This window comes from Setaria italica, chromosome V (assembly GCF_000263155.2).
Source record: "Setaria italica strain Yugu1 chromosome V, Setaria_italica_v2.0, whole genome shotgun sequence".
NCBI lineage: Eukaryota > Viridiplantae > Streptophyta > Magnoliopsida > Poales > Poaceae > Setaria > Setaria italica.
This window is the reverse complement of record NC_028454.1, coordinates 38,794,387-38,809,080: the sequence shown is the minus strand read 5'-3', so window position 1 is coordinate 38,809,080 and position 14,694 is coordinate 38,794,387. Positions and strand designations below refer to the sequence as shown.

Below are 14,694 nucleotides of genomic sequence, written 5' to 3'. Positions count from 1 at the left end.
TAACATGGCACAAAGATTTGCCGGCGTGCCCTGAGCCATGCTTGAACCTACGTGCCTAGCGTGCCTAAAAATCTAAAGAGACGATGTGTCTAAAAGTCTAAACACGATGTGGCACGAGGCACGAGAGGGCCGTGCCGGCACGGCCTAAGTCCCAGCTCTACATACGAGTGGAGGAGAACACAACCGATCGTGCAGCTGAATCAGGTACAGACAGAAGCATGTTTCGGATTCAGCAGAGGCGGCGGCGGCGGCGGCATGACTTGCAGTTTGGGAGTATCTTATCGCTGGGAATTTCTTGGCCGCAGACCACCCCAGCATTGGAAAGATGCCTGCCCTGGCAAGAGATAACGGGCTGCCATGGCATAGGCGTAGCACCTAGGCATGGCCGGAACGAAACGAGAGGACGTGCAGCGCGGTCTGCCGGCCTGCCGCTAGCCGTCGTACGCGCACGCACTCGCGCACCGTCTGCTTCCACGTTATTAGGGCGCGGGCGGCGGACGGCCGGGCGGCCGGGCGGCGGTGCCCTTGTATGCGACGTCGCTTTCGTGCGGGGTCACCTACGCACGGCCGCGAGAGGCTGGCTGGCCTGGCCAGGCCGCACAGGCCTTGGCGGCAACCGGAATCTGGCCGGGCCCGGTGTCCAGGTATGCGCGGGGGCACGCGTGCGACGCGCCCGGCCCCGCTCGCCTACAAGTGCGCGGTCGACGTCGGCGTGACGTCGCTGGCCCGATCGATGCGACGAGGCTTCTCCCCTCCAGCTGAGCCACTTACGTGTGGGTCCGAACCTACATGTAAGTTGCAAGGGGGCACTCTGACGTATGAGCCACTGTCGATGAAATGTATGCCCTGCGTATGTACTGCCATGGAGGTACGCTGAAGCAATGCTTCAGCCAGTGACTAAACTTCAGAATATCTGTTTCCGATCGATTCCATATGCCATGCCAGCCCTGGTGACTCGTCTCCAGGCCGCACGATTGCTCCATCGTCCTCCGCCTCTGGTTTATCTGGTTTATCCATGAGACGGTCCGATAATTTCTCGCATACCAGAGTGCCCCCTTGCAACTTCAGAGAAGTTCAGAACTGAACATTTTTCAACTGGTCAGCACTAAAATTTTTTGAACAGGCCAGCGCAAGCTTTGCTTCAGTGTACATCCATGGCAGTACATACGCAGCGCACACATTTCATCGACACCACACGGATCGACGAATCAGGATCTCCAACTCCCACGCATTGGATCAAACACGTCTCATCCGACATTTCTGGCTAGCTTTCCCCTCCTTTGCCGGGCAGTACGAAAAAACTTGGAAAAAAGATACAGGAACAAAAGAAAAAGGGAGCGAAAAAACTCCAATGATCAATACCTTGATAAGCGCGCATGTCGAGCGAGGGTCCACGAGGGTGAAAAAAGGCGAGGCTTTGATGCATAAAACTAGATCTTGAGGCAGCCGAGGGTACATCCGGTCCGTTGTTCCATAGCGTTTGTCTGTTGCTGAAAGCAGATGGGCAAGGGGGGGCAAACGGCATGGATGCAGGGCCCAAATCTCAGTCGTCTTTACACACACACATATGCTGTAAGCCTGTAACCTGTACTCCTCAAGACAAGGCGCCCTGCACACCTCAAGACAAGGCCCTAAAATCGTGGGCTTGTATTATCAGGCATGTTGATTATTGTTCCTGGAACTCTAAACCTAAAGCTTGTGAGCTCGCGGCAGAAAAAGCTGTGGGCTATGGCTGCCTCAAAGCTGGTAGTGCTGGCGGCTAGTGGTTGCAAGCAGTGGCAGTACTATTAAAAGCCTTCCTGCTGCATGCATCGGTCTTGCTTTTTTGCATAGAAATATGGGCAGTTTTGTTTCAATTGTGGGGGGTGATGAGAAAGCGGAAACAGAAAGAGAGTTTATATTCTCCGTTCCGGATTAGTTGCCAAAAGGCGATCAGTAGTCAGCTCATTATCCAGCATCTTCTTTGGTTAGTTCATACAGTCAGTAATGTAGCATTAGCTGTGCCACTGAATGATGTGGATAAGCTACAAACCGAACTATGCATAAAAAGTTCCCAATAAATTAAACTAACACTAATGCTGAATATGAGGGTGGAAATCGACATGGAGCAGGATTGATCCTTGCTTGCCTGCCCTGCCCCTGCTTTAATTCGACGAGACGAGAACTTATTGGACAAAACGGGCGATCCAGATCTTCATTTTGGAGGCAAGATGCCATGATGGGTAGAAGGTCCCCTCGTTTTCCTACCTGTGGTCCAGTAGAGATGGCCTCTTGCTGAAGCAATACCTGGGGAATATTTTAGGCCATCTTAAGGACAAAATGAAGTTGTATTTCAAAAAGGAGGCATCTTATACTTAAACCAAGAATAGTACTAAACACGGGTCTAAATCAATCGTTTTTCATACGGTCCTTATTAATTATCCAAGGCTATATATTCTTCTTTGACCAGCAATGGATATTGGCAATTTGGCATGGCATAAAAAAGAAATATATAGTGATGCCTAACGAAATTAAAGCGCATTTTTGCAGTCCACATGTACATACTGAAAATGTCACTAGCGAGCCGGTTCAAGTCACTAGCTAGATCTGCGATTGTGTCTTCCTACACATCTTGAGCCACTGCCTCGACAACACATGGAAATGTTGGAAGCCTTTCTGCCGAAGTGATTTAGACGGAGACCAACTTGTTGGTAGATCGTCCGCCGCTAACATTTTTGACATAACGCGAACCAGACCCCATTTCTCTACCTCGTCTTCGCGAAGAAGACATGCATGAAGCTCGTGTTGCCCAGAGCAAAGCAAACTATGCATGGATGGATGGAGTGCTAAAAAGAAGCTTTGTGTCCTAATAAAGTTTTCTCCAGAAGGTAATAATCCTGCCGTGCAGATGCAAAAGCTGCTTTTGAGCAAAGTTCGGTGTAATTCACGAAGCATGTACTGAGATGTATGACCTAAATCCTGGATAGAAATTGTTATCAGATTGTTTCCTTCAGGGCTTATTCCGGCTCCTCAAGAATTGTAAAACGTTGGCAACTATTGTGAACAAAATATTTTCATATATAGGAATAATGGTGTTATTAATAGATTCATTATAAAACTTGCCTTCACATTACCGATGTTATTGATAGATTCTATTCATGTTGCTTAATATACATTTAGTAAACTAATGATTAAATAAGGAGTACACTGGAGATGTATTTGGGGGTGAAGGTAGTTTATGCGTTGAGGGGTGAAATAGCCGACTAGCTAAGCAGATTAGCGAGCCTAGCAACGAGTTAGAAATGATACCCAAGTCAAATCCTTGCCAAACTGTTTGTAGCATGTAACTGCCCTACTTCCTGAACTTTCTGTCTCATGCATCGTAGGTATCTGAAGCAAAAACAGGTTTCCAAGGGAGAGGGAATGTTGGAGAGAAGGACATAAAAAGAGAAGTGGATGAATTTTACACGGTTAACTGTAACAACGGGAGGTCATGAGTGAGTTAACCATCTCCTTCGTTCGTACTTTTCACAAAAGAGCAAAGCGGCAGCCACATGATTTCCCTTTGTACCGAAGCAAATACTTATCAATCAACCTCGTGCGCTAGCTGAGGTCAACAAGTCCAAGGAACTGTGCAGGACGTACCTGGTAGTGACTACCAGCTGTGTATAAATCATCTCAGCTAGGTCACGCCACACTCTGTTATCTCAGCTGGTAGATTTTGGATAGAATTTCTCATGAGTTTGGAAAGCGCCATGCACCTCTAGCTCAAGGGAAGTTCGTTTCTATTGGAAGCGACTGCAGGTCTAGGGGTTTATTGTTGAAAGCCGAACAGATTTAGTGATCTGATCAACTTCCTAGATAATCGGTGACAATGCAAATTTGTATCTATATCCACTATGATATTGACTTATTGAGTTTATTGACCACTGCACCATCCGAGGACGATGCTTATAACCCTAGATTGAATTTTGGAAATCTTTTGATGGTTGATGTGGTAAAAGATGTTTTTATGGTCCTCCATAGTTCATAGGTGCTGAATTTTGAACTGACAGTGCTTCCTCTTTTTCCTTTATGACGAGGATATACCAAAATTAACGTGCCTCCTTTCTTATGAGGAGTTACTATACAAAATCTTGTAGTAAACTAGTAATGGTAATGGCACCTCCTTTGTTTGTACCACCTGCTGCACTGTAAAGAAAAAACTCAAAAGGCAAACTTGAATGACAAAGCAAATTTGACTTCTCTTTTTCACCAAGAACAACACCATAACCAAATGGAACATCACCACCTAATAATTTATTGACAAAACATGTGTAATTAAGAAAAAGGAAAAAGAGAATGTAACCTCATGACTAGTAGTAGCTACTCCGTTGGGTCCCATTCCAAAGGTCAGCCTCCTGCTTCCCTATACATGTCTACCATGATGGTTTGATTGATGCTCAACGCACACTAACCTGTACACCCTTCATATATGCTCAGATTCCCCTCTCCCCCTTTCCTCCCGTTCCATCCATCCCACTTTCTGCCACACCTCGAGCGAAGCAACAGCACCACAAGAAGAGGCCAGGGAGACCCATCCCCCCTATCCATGGCCGACGAGTGGTGGAGTAGCACCTCTCACAGGAGCCATGGCACGTCGGCGTGCTCGGCCGCGCGCGCGCCGCTCATGGTCACGGACAGGGTGGCCTGTGGCTGGGCTACTACCTCCTCCCCCACCGCGGCCGCCGAGTCGACGAGCTCCATAACCTTCCAGGACCCCTACAGGAGCTCCACGCATCAGCCTATGTCCGATGCCGCCTCGTCGCTGGGCGATCCACACGTGGACTGGACGCAAGCCTTCTTGTAAGTTACCTTCGCTGCCGTCCATGTCCATCCTCCGCATACATGATCCATGTGTGTTCTAGGCTCTTAGCTTCATATATAGTGGCTAATAAAGCATCCGATCTTGCATGAGTTTTAGGAACGGGAGGAGTGATACTAGCTTCCAAGCCGTGCTCCAAGACGACGACATGGTTCGAGCTCAGCCGGCGGCCGGCGGCGAAGCCCCAGCGATGAACAATCCATTAATAAGGGACATGGACTCCGGCTTCTTGGTCGACCAAGCGCAGCTAGCACCGTCGCCGTACGGCACGGCGCCATCGCAAGCTATATTCAACAGCACGGCGGGGCACGGCATCTCGGTGTACGGGGACAGCCAGTCCTCGATCAGCTACGACGACGCGGCATCGATGCAGTTCTCTCAGCTGCTGAAGCCCTCGGTGCCGGCGTCGGCGCCGATGCAAGGCGGCGGCGGCGCTCCGATGCTGCAGTACTGCTTGTCCGGCGGTTACCTGCCTTTCGGTGGTCCGCTGCCGCCGTCGCAGCTTCTCTTGCAGGCCTTGCAGACGACGAAGCCCAGTAGCCGCAGCTCCAACGCTAACTCTCTGACTGTGAAGGTAAGGCATGCATGGGAGTCACGCTACCGAGTTCGTTTCACAACTATCCAATCTAGGGTTTCGCCAAGTCATAGCCTCTCAGTTTCTGTTGGACTTCAATTCCGGTTCTTGCCAGGACGCCAGCTCACCGGCGACGAGGAAAAGCGTCTCCGAGTCGGCTGCCGCCGTGAAAAGGCCGCGGATCGAGGCGCCATCGCCGCTGCCGACTTTTAAGGTGAGGCGTGATCCGAGTAGATTTCTAGCTCGCCCCTTTAATCTTTCAGCAGTTCGCTGCATCTCTTTTTGTTCCTTTTGATGAATGACATTTCCGCGTGTGTGTGTGTGAGAGAGAGCATCGGCGGGTGATGTCCTTGGAGTCAGGATTGTTAAGAAAATTAAAGAATTCATTTCTCGTGCTCGCTTTTGCGCTGCAGGTGAGGAAAGAGAAGCTAGGGGACAGAATCACTGCGCTCCAGCAACTAGTCTCGCCTTTTGGAAAGGTATTAGTTCTTTGTGTTCTGCGTCAATTCCCTCTCGTTCCTCGCCGTTCCGATTACAGCAAGCGATGCTAGAACTCGTCTTGGATAATGACCTAACGCATCATCTTATGGTTCTGGTCATACTTTAGACTGATACCGCATCGGTTCTTCACGAGGCCATCGAATACATCAAATTCCTTCACGATCAAGTTTCTGTGAGTGTCCAGAAATGCCATTCCCTACCTTACCACGTGCTATTACTCGACATCTTTGGTTGATATTCGACAATTTAGCTAATCCCTGCCATTCCTTGCATATATGCTGCCTGCAGTCACTGAGTTCTCCCTACTTGAAAAATGTGATCCCCTTGCAGCAATTCCAGCAGAAGGTAGTATATATGATCAGCTTTTGCTTCCCAGCTACTTCAAAAATCATTCCTCAGTTTTTAGTATTCCATGACGACTGCAAATGTTCATAGCATTTGTTTTGCTTCTGATCAAAACTAGGGTTCCGAGAAAGCCAAGGATAACGGTGAGACGAAGCAGGATCTGCGCAGCCGGGGCCTGTGCCTTGTCCCGGTGGCAAGCACGTACACGGTGGCGGCCGAGACGGTGCCGGAGTTCTGGCACCCTACATTTGGAGGCACATTCCGGTAGAGATACAGCTAGTGTAGCCTGCATGCATTGGTACAGGGGTGCACGTGCTAACAGCAACGTGTGCTTGTCCGTGAATTACAAACAAATTAAACGCACAGCTAGCAGATTGTTGAAGCTAAAGCAAAGCAAAGTTGTTGTGTTTTTATCAAACTAAGTTTTGTACAGATGGTGATCAACCAATTTTAGTAGCAACCTAGCTTAGCTATCCTGAGACGAAAAGCAAGGGGTTATGATATCGCCCAAGTAACCGAAGGATGTTTTGAAAGGGAAAAATAGGCTGGCGGTCTTCTACGACAGCCTAATGTAAGTACTCCCTTCGTTCCAAATTACAATTCGTTTTAACTTTTATAGATTCATAGTTTTTTGCTATGTATATATCTAAATGCATAGCAAAAGCTACGTATCTAAAAAAATTCAAAACGAATATTAATTTGGGACGGAGGGAGTATATATAAAATGCTAGCTCAGGTGCAAAAAGAGAATAATGATGAATTGAGGGCTTGTATGGGGCATCTATACTCATTTATATTCAGCTTTGCAAGCGTATAATGCATGGTAGCTGTATATAATTAGCACTGTAGTATGACACAGGGTGGCGTTGGAAGGGAAAGTTGGGGCAGGTGCCACATTTGAAAGGAAAAGGAGGAGCCATGGCAGCATGAACAATGATGCTAATCTTATCATATGCACCTAGCTATAATAACTGAAAGTACGAGCCCCAAAAGGATAAGGACCAAATCCATAAGTTTGCTTAAGTTGTCTAGGGTTTTTACAGACGCATCGCCCCAATTTCAACTGTTTTCTCATCGATCTTGTAGTAGTATATTTTGTTAACAAATTTTAAAAAACAGTTGCAAATATATATGATGGGCGTATAATTAATTCACCACCATTCAGGATCAAAGATCTGTACAGTGGTAAGCTGTGTGCAGTGTGTTTTACTAGTTGAATTCTGAGAAATAAAGAGATTCATGATTCACATCCTTTGCCGCAGTACTTATATATAGAACAGTACTACGGAATTAGTGGATTAGTGGTGCCATGTATCAGGGATGGATCCAATCCCGACACTATTCCTGGGGCTACCGGGTTTTCATGCATGAGCCCTTTGGTCCAGGATCCGAAATTTTCACTAAATATATGCCACCCAATTGTGAAAAAAGTAAAATCAAATGAAAGGAGTCGCTAAAAAAAACAAATGAAAGGGCTTGGCCGGTTGGCCCAGAGCCCCAGACTGTAACGATAAGCAAGCCTAACCCGGAGCCTGCGCATAATCCATGTCATTTGACCAAAAATATAGTGAAGTTTTAAGAAATAGACCTTTTTACGTTCCATCAAAATGTACCATGAGGTACCAAAAGTATTACTTGAAAATTGCTTGTCAGTTATTGTTTGTGTATTAATTTATATTTTGGTATGCAAGCAACTTAGCGTTGTGTTATTAGTTGTGCCAGCTGCCTCGGCAAAAAATTGCTAGTTTTTGTAGTATTGTGTTTCAAGCAGGACCTAGCTAATAAGTGTAATCCTTCCGTACATATACATAGTATAGCCTTAACCTAGCTAGCACTGCGTACCAACTGCCAAGAGCTTGTGCAGCATAAGTTCCGGAAATATTCTTGCACGCCGCAGGCTGTGGGCAGCCGACCATAGCTAGGTAGCAACTGCACCGGCTTTTGGCCGAGTTCTTCTTTCTATGAGAAAACCGCGCACACATGTGATGAAGTGGGGGCCTCCATCATCCAGGTGATGGCCGCCAGCACCCTGTGCGGAGCGGCCTTTCGCTGCAAAAGTGCGCGCGCGTGCACGCGTCAGGCCGGGAACGGCGCTGGCCACCCTCGCCATCAGCATCACCCTCTCGCCGGGCCGGCCGTAGCCCATCCAAAACTGCCATTAGTGCATGGAGTGAGCTGTGCTTCGATCGCCGAGCACGGGTGGTCGACGTGGCAGGATCTAGTTAGATTAAGCCGCTGCCACCGCCTTGACCACGTACTTAGTGCGTAAACGCATTATTAGCGAGTGCGTCATATGGAATGGAAGAGGGCCAAAGCGGAGCCACGCCCGCAAGCGGCACTCGAGTATGTCTAGTCATCTAGAGAAGGATGGAAAGGCCTTTCGGCGATCTCACCGCAACGTCACTGTGAGGTCACTGTCATCTGCTTCAGAGACTTGGCAGGTGACAGAAACGTGGGACAGGCCGAGGGAGACCGAGCACAAGCCCGGCACAATTTCGGCCTGCCTGCCTGGTGTTACCCTAGCAGGCTGGGCTTCGGACTGAAAAGAAACCTGGGCCTTTTGGCCGGCTCTTCTTGTGTTGATTGGGTTTGTTTTCAGCTAATTGTCCCTATCCAGCCCAGTTTGCAGTCAACGAAATTTCTGTCGTTCTGATCTTTTGATCAAGAGTTGTCACATCTAACAGGAAAGCTCTTTCTGTCGTTCCGGCTGCAGTTGCTCTGCTATTAAGTTGGCTAAACACAAGACATTACATGTCATCAACTAGCTGCAAGTCGTTTACTTGAGCAATCATCGATATTTATGCGACGAGAAACACAATATTCCAACTCCAGATTACAACCAAGACACCAGAGCATGAAAACCATATCATACGGCGGCAGGAGCCACAAAGCATGCAGGCACTACGAGAGACACAGACCAAGCTATTGATGGTATGGAGCTGTAATAAATGTTTTAAATCTTTACGGTATGAGCCATTGTGGCAGAGCGATCAAGCAGACCCCTTGAGCTTCTTCGCGATGCCTGCGAAGTACTTCCCCTGGTGGAGGGCGTGCTCCAGCTCCACCTCACTCGGCCACCTCGAGCCGTCGGCGGCGAACGTGCCGGCGCCGTAGGGGCTGCCACCCTGAACCTGGTCCATGCCGAACAGCTTGGCGCCGAAGGTGTAGCCCACAGGTACAAACACCATGCCGTGGTGAGTCAGCTGGGTGATCGCTGTCAACCTAAAAGGAGTAGCAAGCAAAGAGTTTGGTCACATGATAACCCATGATCTTTGGATATCAGGTCTGGTCCTCATCTAAAGCTGTGGAATAGTACTTACGGAGTAGTCTCTTGGCCACCTCCCTGGGTTCCGGTGCTGAAGAAGATGCCAGCGGGCTTGCCAGCAAGGCTCTGCTCCCTCCACAGGCCACCAGTGGCGTCGAAGAACGCCTTCATTTGCGCTGCCATCATGCCAAACCTTGTCGGGAACCCGAAGAGGATTCCATCGGCCTCAGCAAGCTCTTGTGGTGTGATAACTGGCAGATCAGGTTTGGGGGGTGCGCCCATCTTTCCAAGGACTTCCTCAGAGAGAGTTTCAGGGACCTTTCAGATAACAAATTTAGGCAATAATGGAATAGAAGTATCAGCAATTCTAGTCGAAATTTGCATTCAGGAACTGTTAGAGCATTCCAAACACCTTATGTACTAGTCGGGCACTTGTGCCTGACAAGTGTGCAAATACCTATTGATGATCAGAGCTTACCATCCATATTTTAACCTCAACACCTTCAACAGATGAGGCACCTATCTTGATCTGTTCAGCTAGTTTACCAACATGTCCATACATGGAATAGTACCTGTTGGATAATAATTGATAAATTGTTTAACAAGTTCCGCTCAAGTAGTCAAGTAGAAAAATATACTACTCTTTTTTGTGAGTTCCATGACATTGCTCTCCATTTACCGCCAGAGCCTGTATGTAACTAATTTATGTTTCATACTACTTTACAGAAAGAATGCTTTGAGATGTACAATTCCGTCAAAATTGATAGGACAGTGCCTATGCTCTGGTACCCTTTTGAACACAGGCACACAGCCTATGTTCTGACACTATACTTCATACAGGCACATCATTCAAATACTCAGTTGTTTCGTTGCCTTTGCTTTAAAGTGATGAAAGAACTAATCCTACAAAGAAGAGCATAAGATATGTGCAGCCAAACCAGAGTCCAAAAATACATTATTTTTATGATGACTAGTGACATGAAAGGAAACAAAACTGTCAGCATATCTTCTTAGCTACGCAAATCACTTTCAGCTTTATTTTATTCTAGAAAAGATGACCACAAAAAGTATAGCACAAGCAAGAATCTTGGGGAAGCTCTACTTCTAGAAGTAATTTATACACATGTCGCTGAACTTATGTAAAGGTGCAGCTGTGTGTGCATTTAATTTACACCCAAGTGTTTCAGGTCTTCAGAATTGCTGACTTCCATTTTTGGTTCTTAGAAAGCCTGACTTAGAATACCAGCAAATCATAAATGTTGCTCCAAACTTTTATTACAATAGACATTTCATAACTGTTTCGCCTGCTTAATTATTTCATTATCAACTCAACCGAACAAAAAAAATGACATAGACAAAAAAGAATTTGTCTTGCTACCACAAATAAGTTTGCAATAAAAGAGTGGTTCATTAATCAAATACCGAAGGGCTGAAGTCAGCATTTAATTTGATGCGGTCAAATGTGACATGTTTGCATTATTCATGTTAAAGTTCACGATGCAACTAAATCAAGAATTGATCAACAGCTCTCTCAAAAGGAGACAAAACAAAAGCTTATATGACTGCCTTTTCATTTTGTATTTGATAACTACATGAATAAATGTTTTTTCCCTCATAAAGAATCACCTAGATGGTTAGAGACAGAGAGAAAAAAATAAAGATCCAAATGGTTGGTGAAGCGCTGGGAAGCAGCAGGAGCTAGCACATATGAATGCACCATTTAACGGTAACAGCGACTTTGTGGTAGGGAACCCACATCACAAAAGGGGGGCATCCAGCCTCTTAAAAGAAAAGGGCGGATCCGCATAAATCGCATTTTAACAAAAAGAAAGGTACATCCATTTTGTTCAATTTGTCACAAAAAGGTTGCAAATAAACACAATGGAGGCAACACCCAAGTTTAGTTGCAACATTTATATGCATATAGATCAGGACACAGAAATCGCACCTTAACTTAAGGTAAGGCTAGAATTTTATATATTTTGGCTGCCACCGCACAAGAGCTTAAGAAACAGCAATGAATCACTTGGTGGATGTGCTAAGAGCTTGAGAAATTTTGAGTAGTAACCAATTAGTAGCATAAACATCACTAGAACACATCAATATAATTTTTTTAAAAAAAAGATGTAAAATGACAACTAGTCAACTATACATCTTTTTAATAGTTGATGGGGAAGAGTTGATCTGGAAGTAGACAGAGATGCCATGCAAGAGCTTTCTTTTCAGTGATCCTATTAAAGTGAATTTTCCAGATGCATCGTCGCCACAGATCAGGGCGTGGGGTGCTAACCTAATAATAATGGCACTAATTTCTTTTCCGGGCCAATCAGCAAGGCTGACAAAATTGGACCTCCGGCGCACCAGGTGTGCATAGAAAGCAACAAAGGATGGGCACAATTAGCGCCGGAGCCCACCACTATTTGGCGTTGGCCCCATTAAGGAGGCATCAATTCCGTCAAGGACCGAAACCTACCACCATGATTGAGACCCTGAGTCTTGTGGCCGAAAATAAACCCCGGAGCACTACAAGTCCAATTTCTTCTTGCGACTTCTTCACTGAAGGCTACTAGAATCATCAGCGTGTTGCCATTTTCCCACATGAATCAACTAAGCCTCGTTTAACTTTATAAAAAAAAAAAACTTCGTTTGCCGATTTCATCGCAAAGATAGCGGTGGGAATTGGATGCACGATACAGCAGAATTCCCAAAATTGATTATTTCTCTCGACTCTCGAGAGTTCACCCGTAAGGCACGACTCGGAAAACTTATATGCGATTCGATTATAAGAGCAACTCCAAGAATTTCTCAAAAAATTCTACACAAAACTATATATTGAGGGCTTTTCTAAAATTTTCTTTCCTCAAAATCATATCATCCCACGTCTCCAATAAGTAGCCCCCAATATTCGAAACAAGCCACGTCGCCCTCCGGCCCCGCACCGTCGCGCCCCGCGAGCCCCGCCCTTCGCCGGCGGCGTACTTCCGTTCCTCCGCAGAGGAGCCCCTCCAACCCTTCTGGCCTCCCGCGGGCGCACGCGAGGCCGAGCGGCGGCGGCGCGCGGCAAGGCAGGCGGGCACGAGGCCAAAGTGGCGTGTGCGTGGCAAGGCAAGCGGCTGCAGGGAAGAGTTGCTCCCAAAATTGAATTAAAAAATAATGGTAAATTAGCAATTGTTTGCTGTGTGGGAGTTCAATTTGTGTGCTACTGAGAGAAAACAACTTCGATTTGCTTTTGCTTCCACCGCAGCCACTTCCAATTGCAACGCCGCCAGCCACCTCCGCACGCGAGGCAAGCTTCGGCAGCGCTGCGCTGCAGGGCTTCGCCGCCATCAGCAGCGCCGGCCTGCAGGTAGATGCGCTCGCCTTGCGCAGCGCCGGCCTTGGACGGAGCAGGCGCAGGCAGAGCAACGGAGCAGGACGCGGGGGAAGGAATCGCTCGGGAGGCCGATTGGGAAAGAGCGGGGGCTCGCGGATATATGTCCCGCGCAAAAAAATGCGGACAGTTTGAGGGAGCTACTGGAGCATCTAATTGAGGTATTGGGGCTGTAGCTCTTGGAGTTGCTAAGCCCTAACAATCAAACAAGACCACGCTTGGCACTGGATGAGTGTTGAGCGACTGGTGCACGAAACAGGACCAAGAAAAAAACTCGATCGGGATGCTTTCTCGGGAAAGGAGAAATTTTTGGTGAGCGGACGACGGAAACCAGGGGAATTCCCCGAACAATTCCAAGAAATTAAAAGGGGAGGCGACGATGCTTACACGACGTAGACCTTGACCGCCATTGGAGAGGGCTCGGAGCTCCTGGGAGGCCGGATGGGAGATCTGGGAACCCCTGCAGCGCGCGGGAGGGGGGAAGAGCAGGGGTTGGGGTGGAGTGAAATTGGCGCTCCGGGCGTCAGTTACGGGGCAGTGGAGAGAGAGTATTTATAGGCAGTGATGGCCTGATGGCGTGGTGCGGCTCTGGTTTGACCTCCAAATGGCAGTCAAGAACTCAAGATCCCTTACCCTTTTTTTCTAATTTATCTGCCCTGTTTCTTCGCCGTTTTACTTTTACCCTCGTCTCGTCGACGGCGAGATTTTTCCAGCTGGTTTTGGTGTCCAATGTGCTGGTTTTTCCCCCTGCTTTTTTCTCAAATGGGATCTCGTCTGCTTCGGCAATTGGACTCCGGATCCCGGGCGTACTCCTATCTCACGGTCAATGTTGCAAGTAGCTCGTTATAGCACCGCTATAGATTTTTAAGACAGATGTCGCAACGATATTGTAAATATGCAGTAACTCAGTTAAAGTGTGAAATAGGTCCACTAAATTCAATAGTCTAGCATCGCTAACACCGCTATGGTTGATCTACCAACTTATATACTTTGATTTATGAATTACGAATTGTGATTTATGACTTGTCTTGTGAGTTGTGACTTATTTGCTTATGTTTGCACTTATGCCTGCATATACTTATGAAATATAAACTGAAATTCATGAAATTAATAATATTTAGGTCTAAATCTTGCTAGTTTTTTGCATACCGCTAAAGGTCATAGCTTCCGCTATAGTTACACTATAATGTCTATAGGTTTTCGGGAACACTCCGCTAAATTCTATAGCCCGCGATTTGCAACATTGCTCACGTTAGACAAATAGACCAAATTTCACGTCAACGGAGGTATGAAACTGCGTTTTTGACATCTGCCTGTCGGCAATTGTGCTAAGAGATTCTATACACACTTCCTTTTACTGATGAAACTATACGCACCTTGTTCATACAGTAAATACTTGGGCTGATAATGCGTAGCCATTGCATGGAGTTAATAAGCAGAAAATCCACTGAAATGTTTTCGCTTGGAAAATCTTCAAGGTTGAGCTCAGGAAGAACAAATTCATCACCACAAATCTTTAGGGAAAACAAGCTAAAATACACTAATGGACAAAATTAAATGCAACTGCTCTGCTTTCTTTCCTTTTTATTTTAGGAAAAAGTCCATTTTATACTCCCCCACTTTGTCTGTTTAACCCCTGAACAAAGTTTTAGCTCACTTTACTTCCCTAGACTATTTCATTTGGTCCAATCTATTTCCTAATTAGATTATCTCTTTTTATTTCTTCGTGGATGAGTTAAATTTTGAGTTCAAATTTTATGAGCCTATACAAAACATGGTGACTTATGCTAGAAAAT

The 14,694-nt window shown here is 46.6% G+C and overlaps 2 protein-coding genes across 2 annotated transcripts; one reads left to right on the top strand and one right to left on the bottom strand.

The window, feature by feature from the left end:
• The first annotated feature begins 4,437 nt into the window (after positions 1-4,437).
• On the top strand, positions 4,438-7,036 carry LOC101767345 (transcription factor bHLH112). The gene is made up of 7 exons (XM_004970149.2): positions 4,438-4,824; positions 4,943-5,417; positions 5,533-5,631; positions 5,831-5,896; positions 6,025-6,090; positions 6,207-6,263; positions 6,382-7,036. Exons 1-7 carry the CDS (start codon positions 4,454-4,456, stop codon positions 6,529-6,531), a joined length of 1,284 nt encoding a protein of 427 aa, XP_004970206.1. The 5' UTR covers positions 4,438-4,453; the 3' UTR covers positions 6,532-7,036.
• A 1,979-nt stretch (positions 7,037-9,015) lies between these two features.
• On the bottom strand, positions 9,016-13,439 carry LOC101766946 (NAD(P)H dehydrogenase (quinone) FQR1). The gene is made up of 4 exons (XM_004970147.3): positions 13,286-13,439; positions 10,007-10,100; positions 9,584-9,846; positions 9,016-9,485 (listed from the first exon to the last, which is right to left on the bottom strand). Exons 1-4 carry the CDS (start codon positions 13,306-13,308, stop codon positions 9,254-9,256), a joined length of 612 nt encoding a protein of 203 aa, XP_004970204.1. The 5' UTR covers positions 13,309-13,439; the 3' UTR covers positions 9,016-9,253.
• Between the last annotated feature and the right edge of the window lie 1,255 nt (positions 13,440-14,694).

Bases quoted from the DNA above. Each gene is read 5' to 3' on its own strand.
- LOC101767345 (XM_004970149.2), top strand. From the start codon at position 4,454: ATGCTCAGATTCCCCTCTCCCCCTTTCCTCCCGTTCCATCCATCCCAC. The intron at 4,825-4,942 runs GTAAGTTACCTT...CATGAGTTTTAG, and splicing joins GACTGGACGCAAGCCTTCTT to GAACGGGAGGAGTGATACTA. The intron at 6,264-6,381 runs GTAGTATATATG...GATCAAAACTAG, and splicing joins TGCAGCAATTCCAGCAGAAG to GGTTCCGAGAAAGCCAAGGA.
- LOC101766946 (XM_004970147.3), bottom strand. From the start codon at position 13,308: ATGGCGGTCAAGGTCTACGTCGT. The intron at 9,847-10,006 runs GTAAGCTCTGAT...GTTATCTGAAAG, and splicing joins TTGAGGTTAAAATATGGATG to GTCCCTGAAACTCTCTCTGA. The intron at 9,486-9,583 runs GTAAGTACTATT...TACTCCTTTTAG, and splicing joins GGTGGCCAAGAGACTACTCC to GTTGACAGCGATCACCCAGC.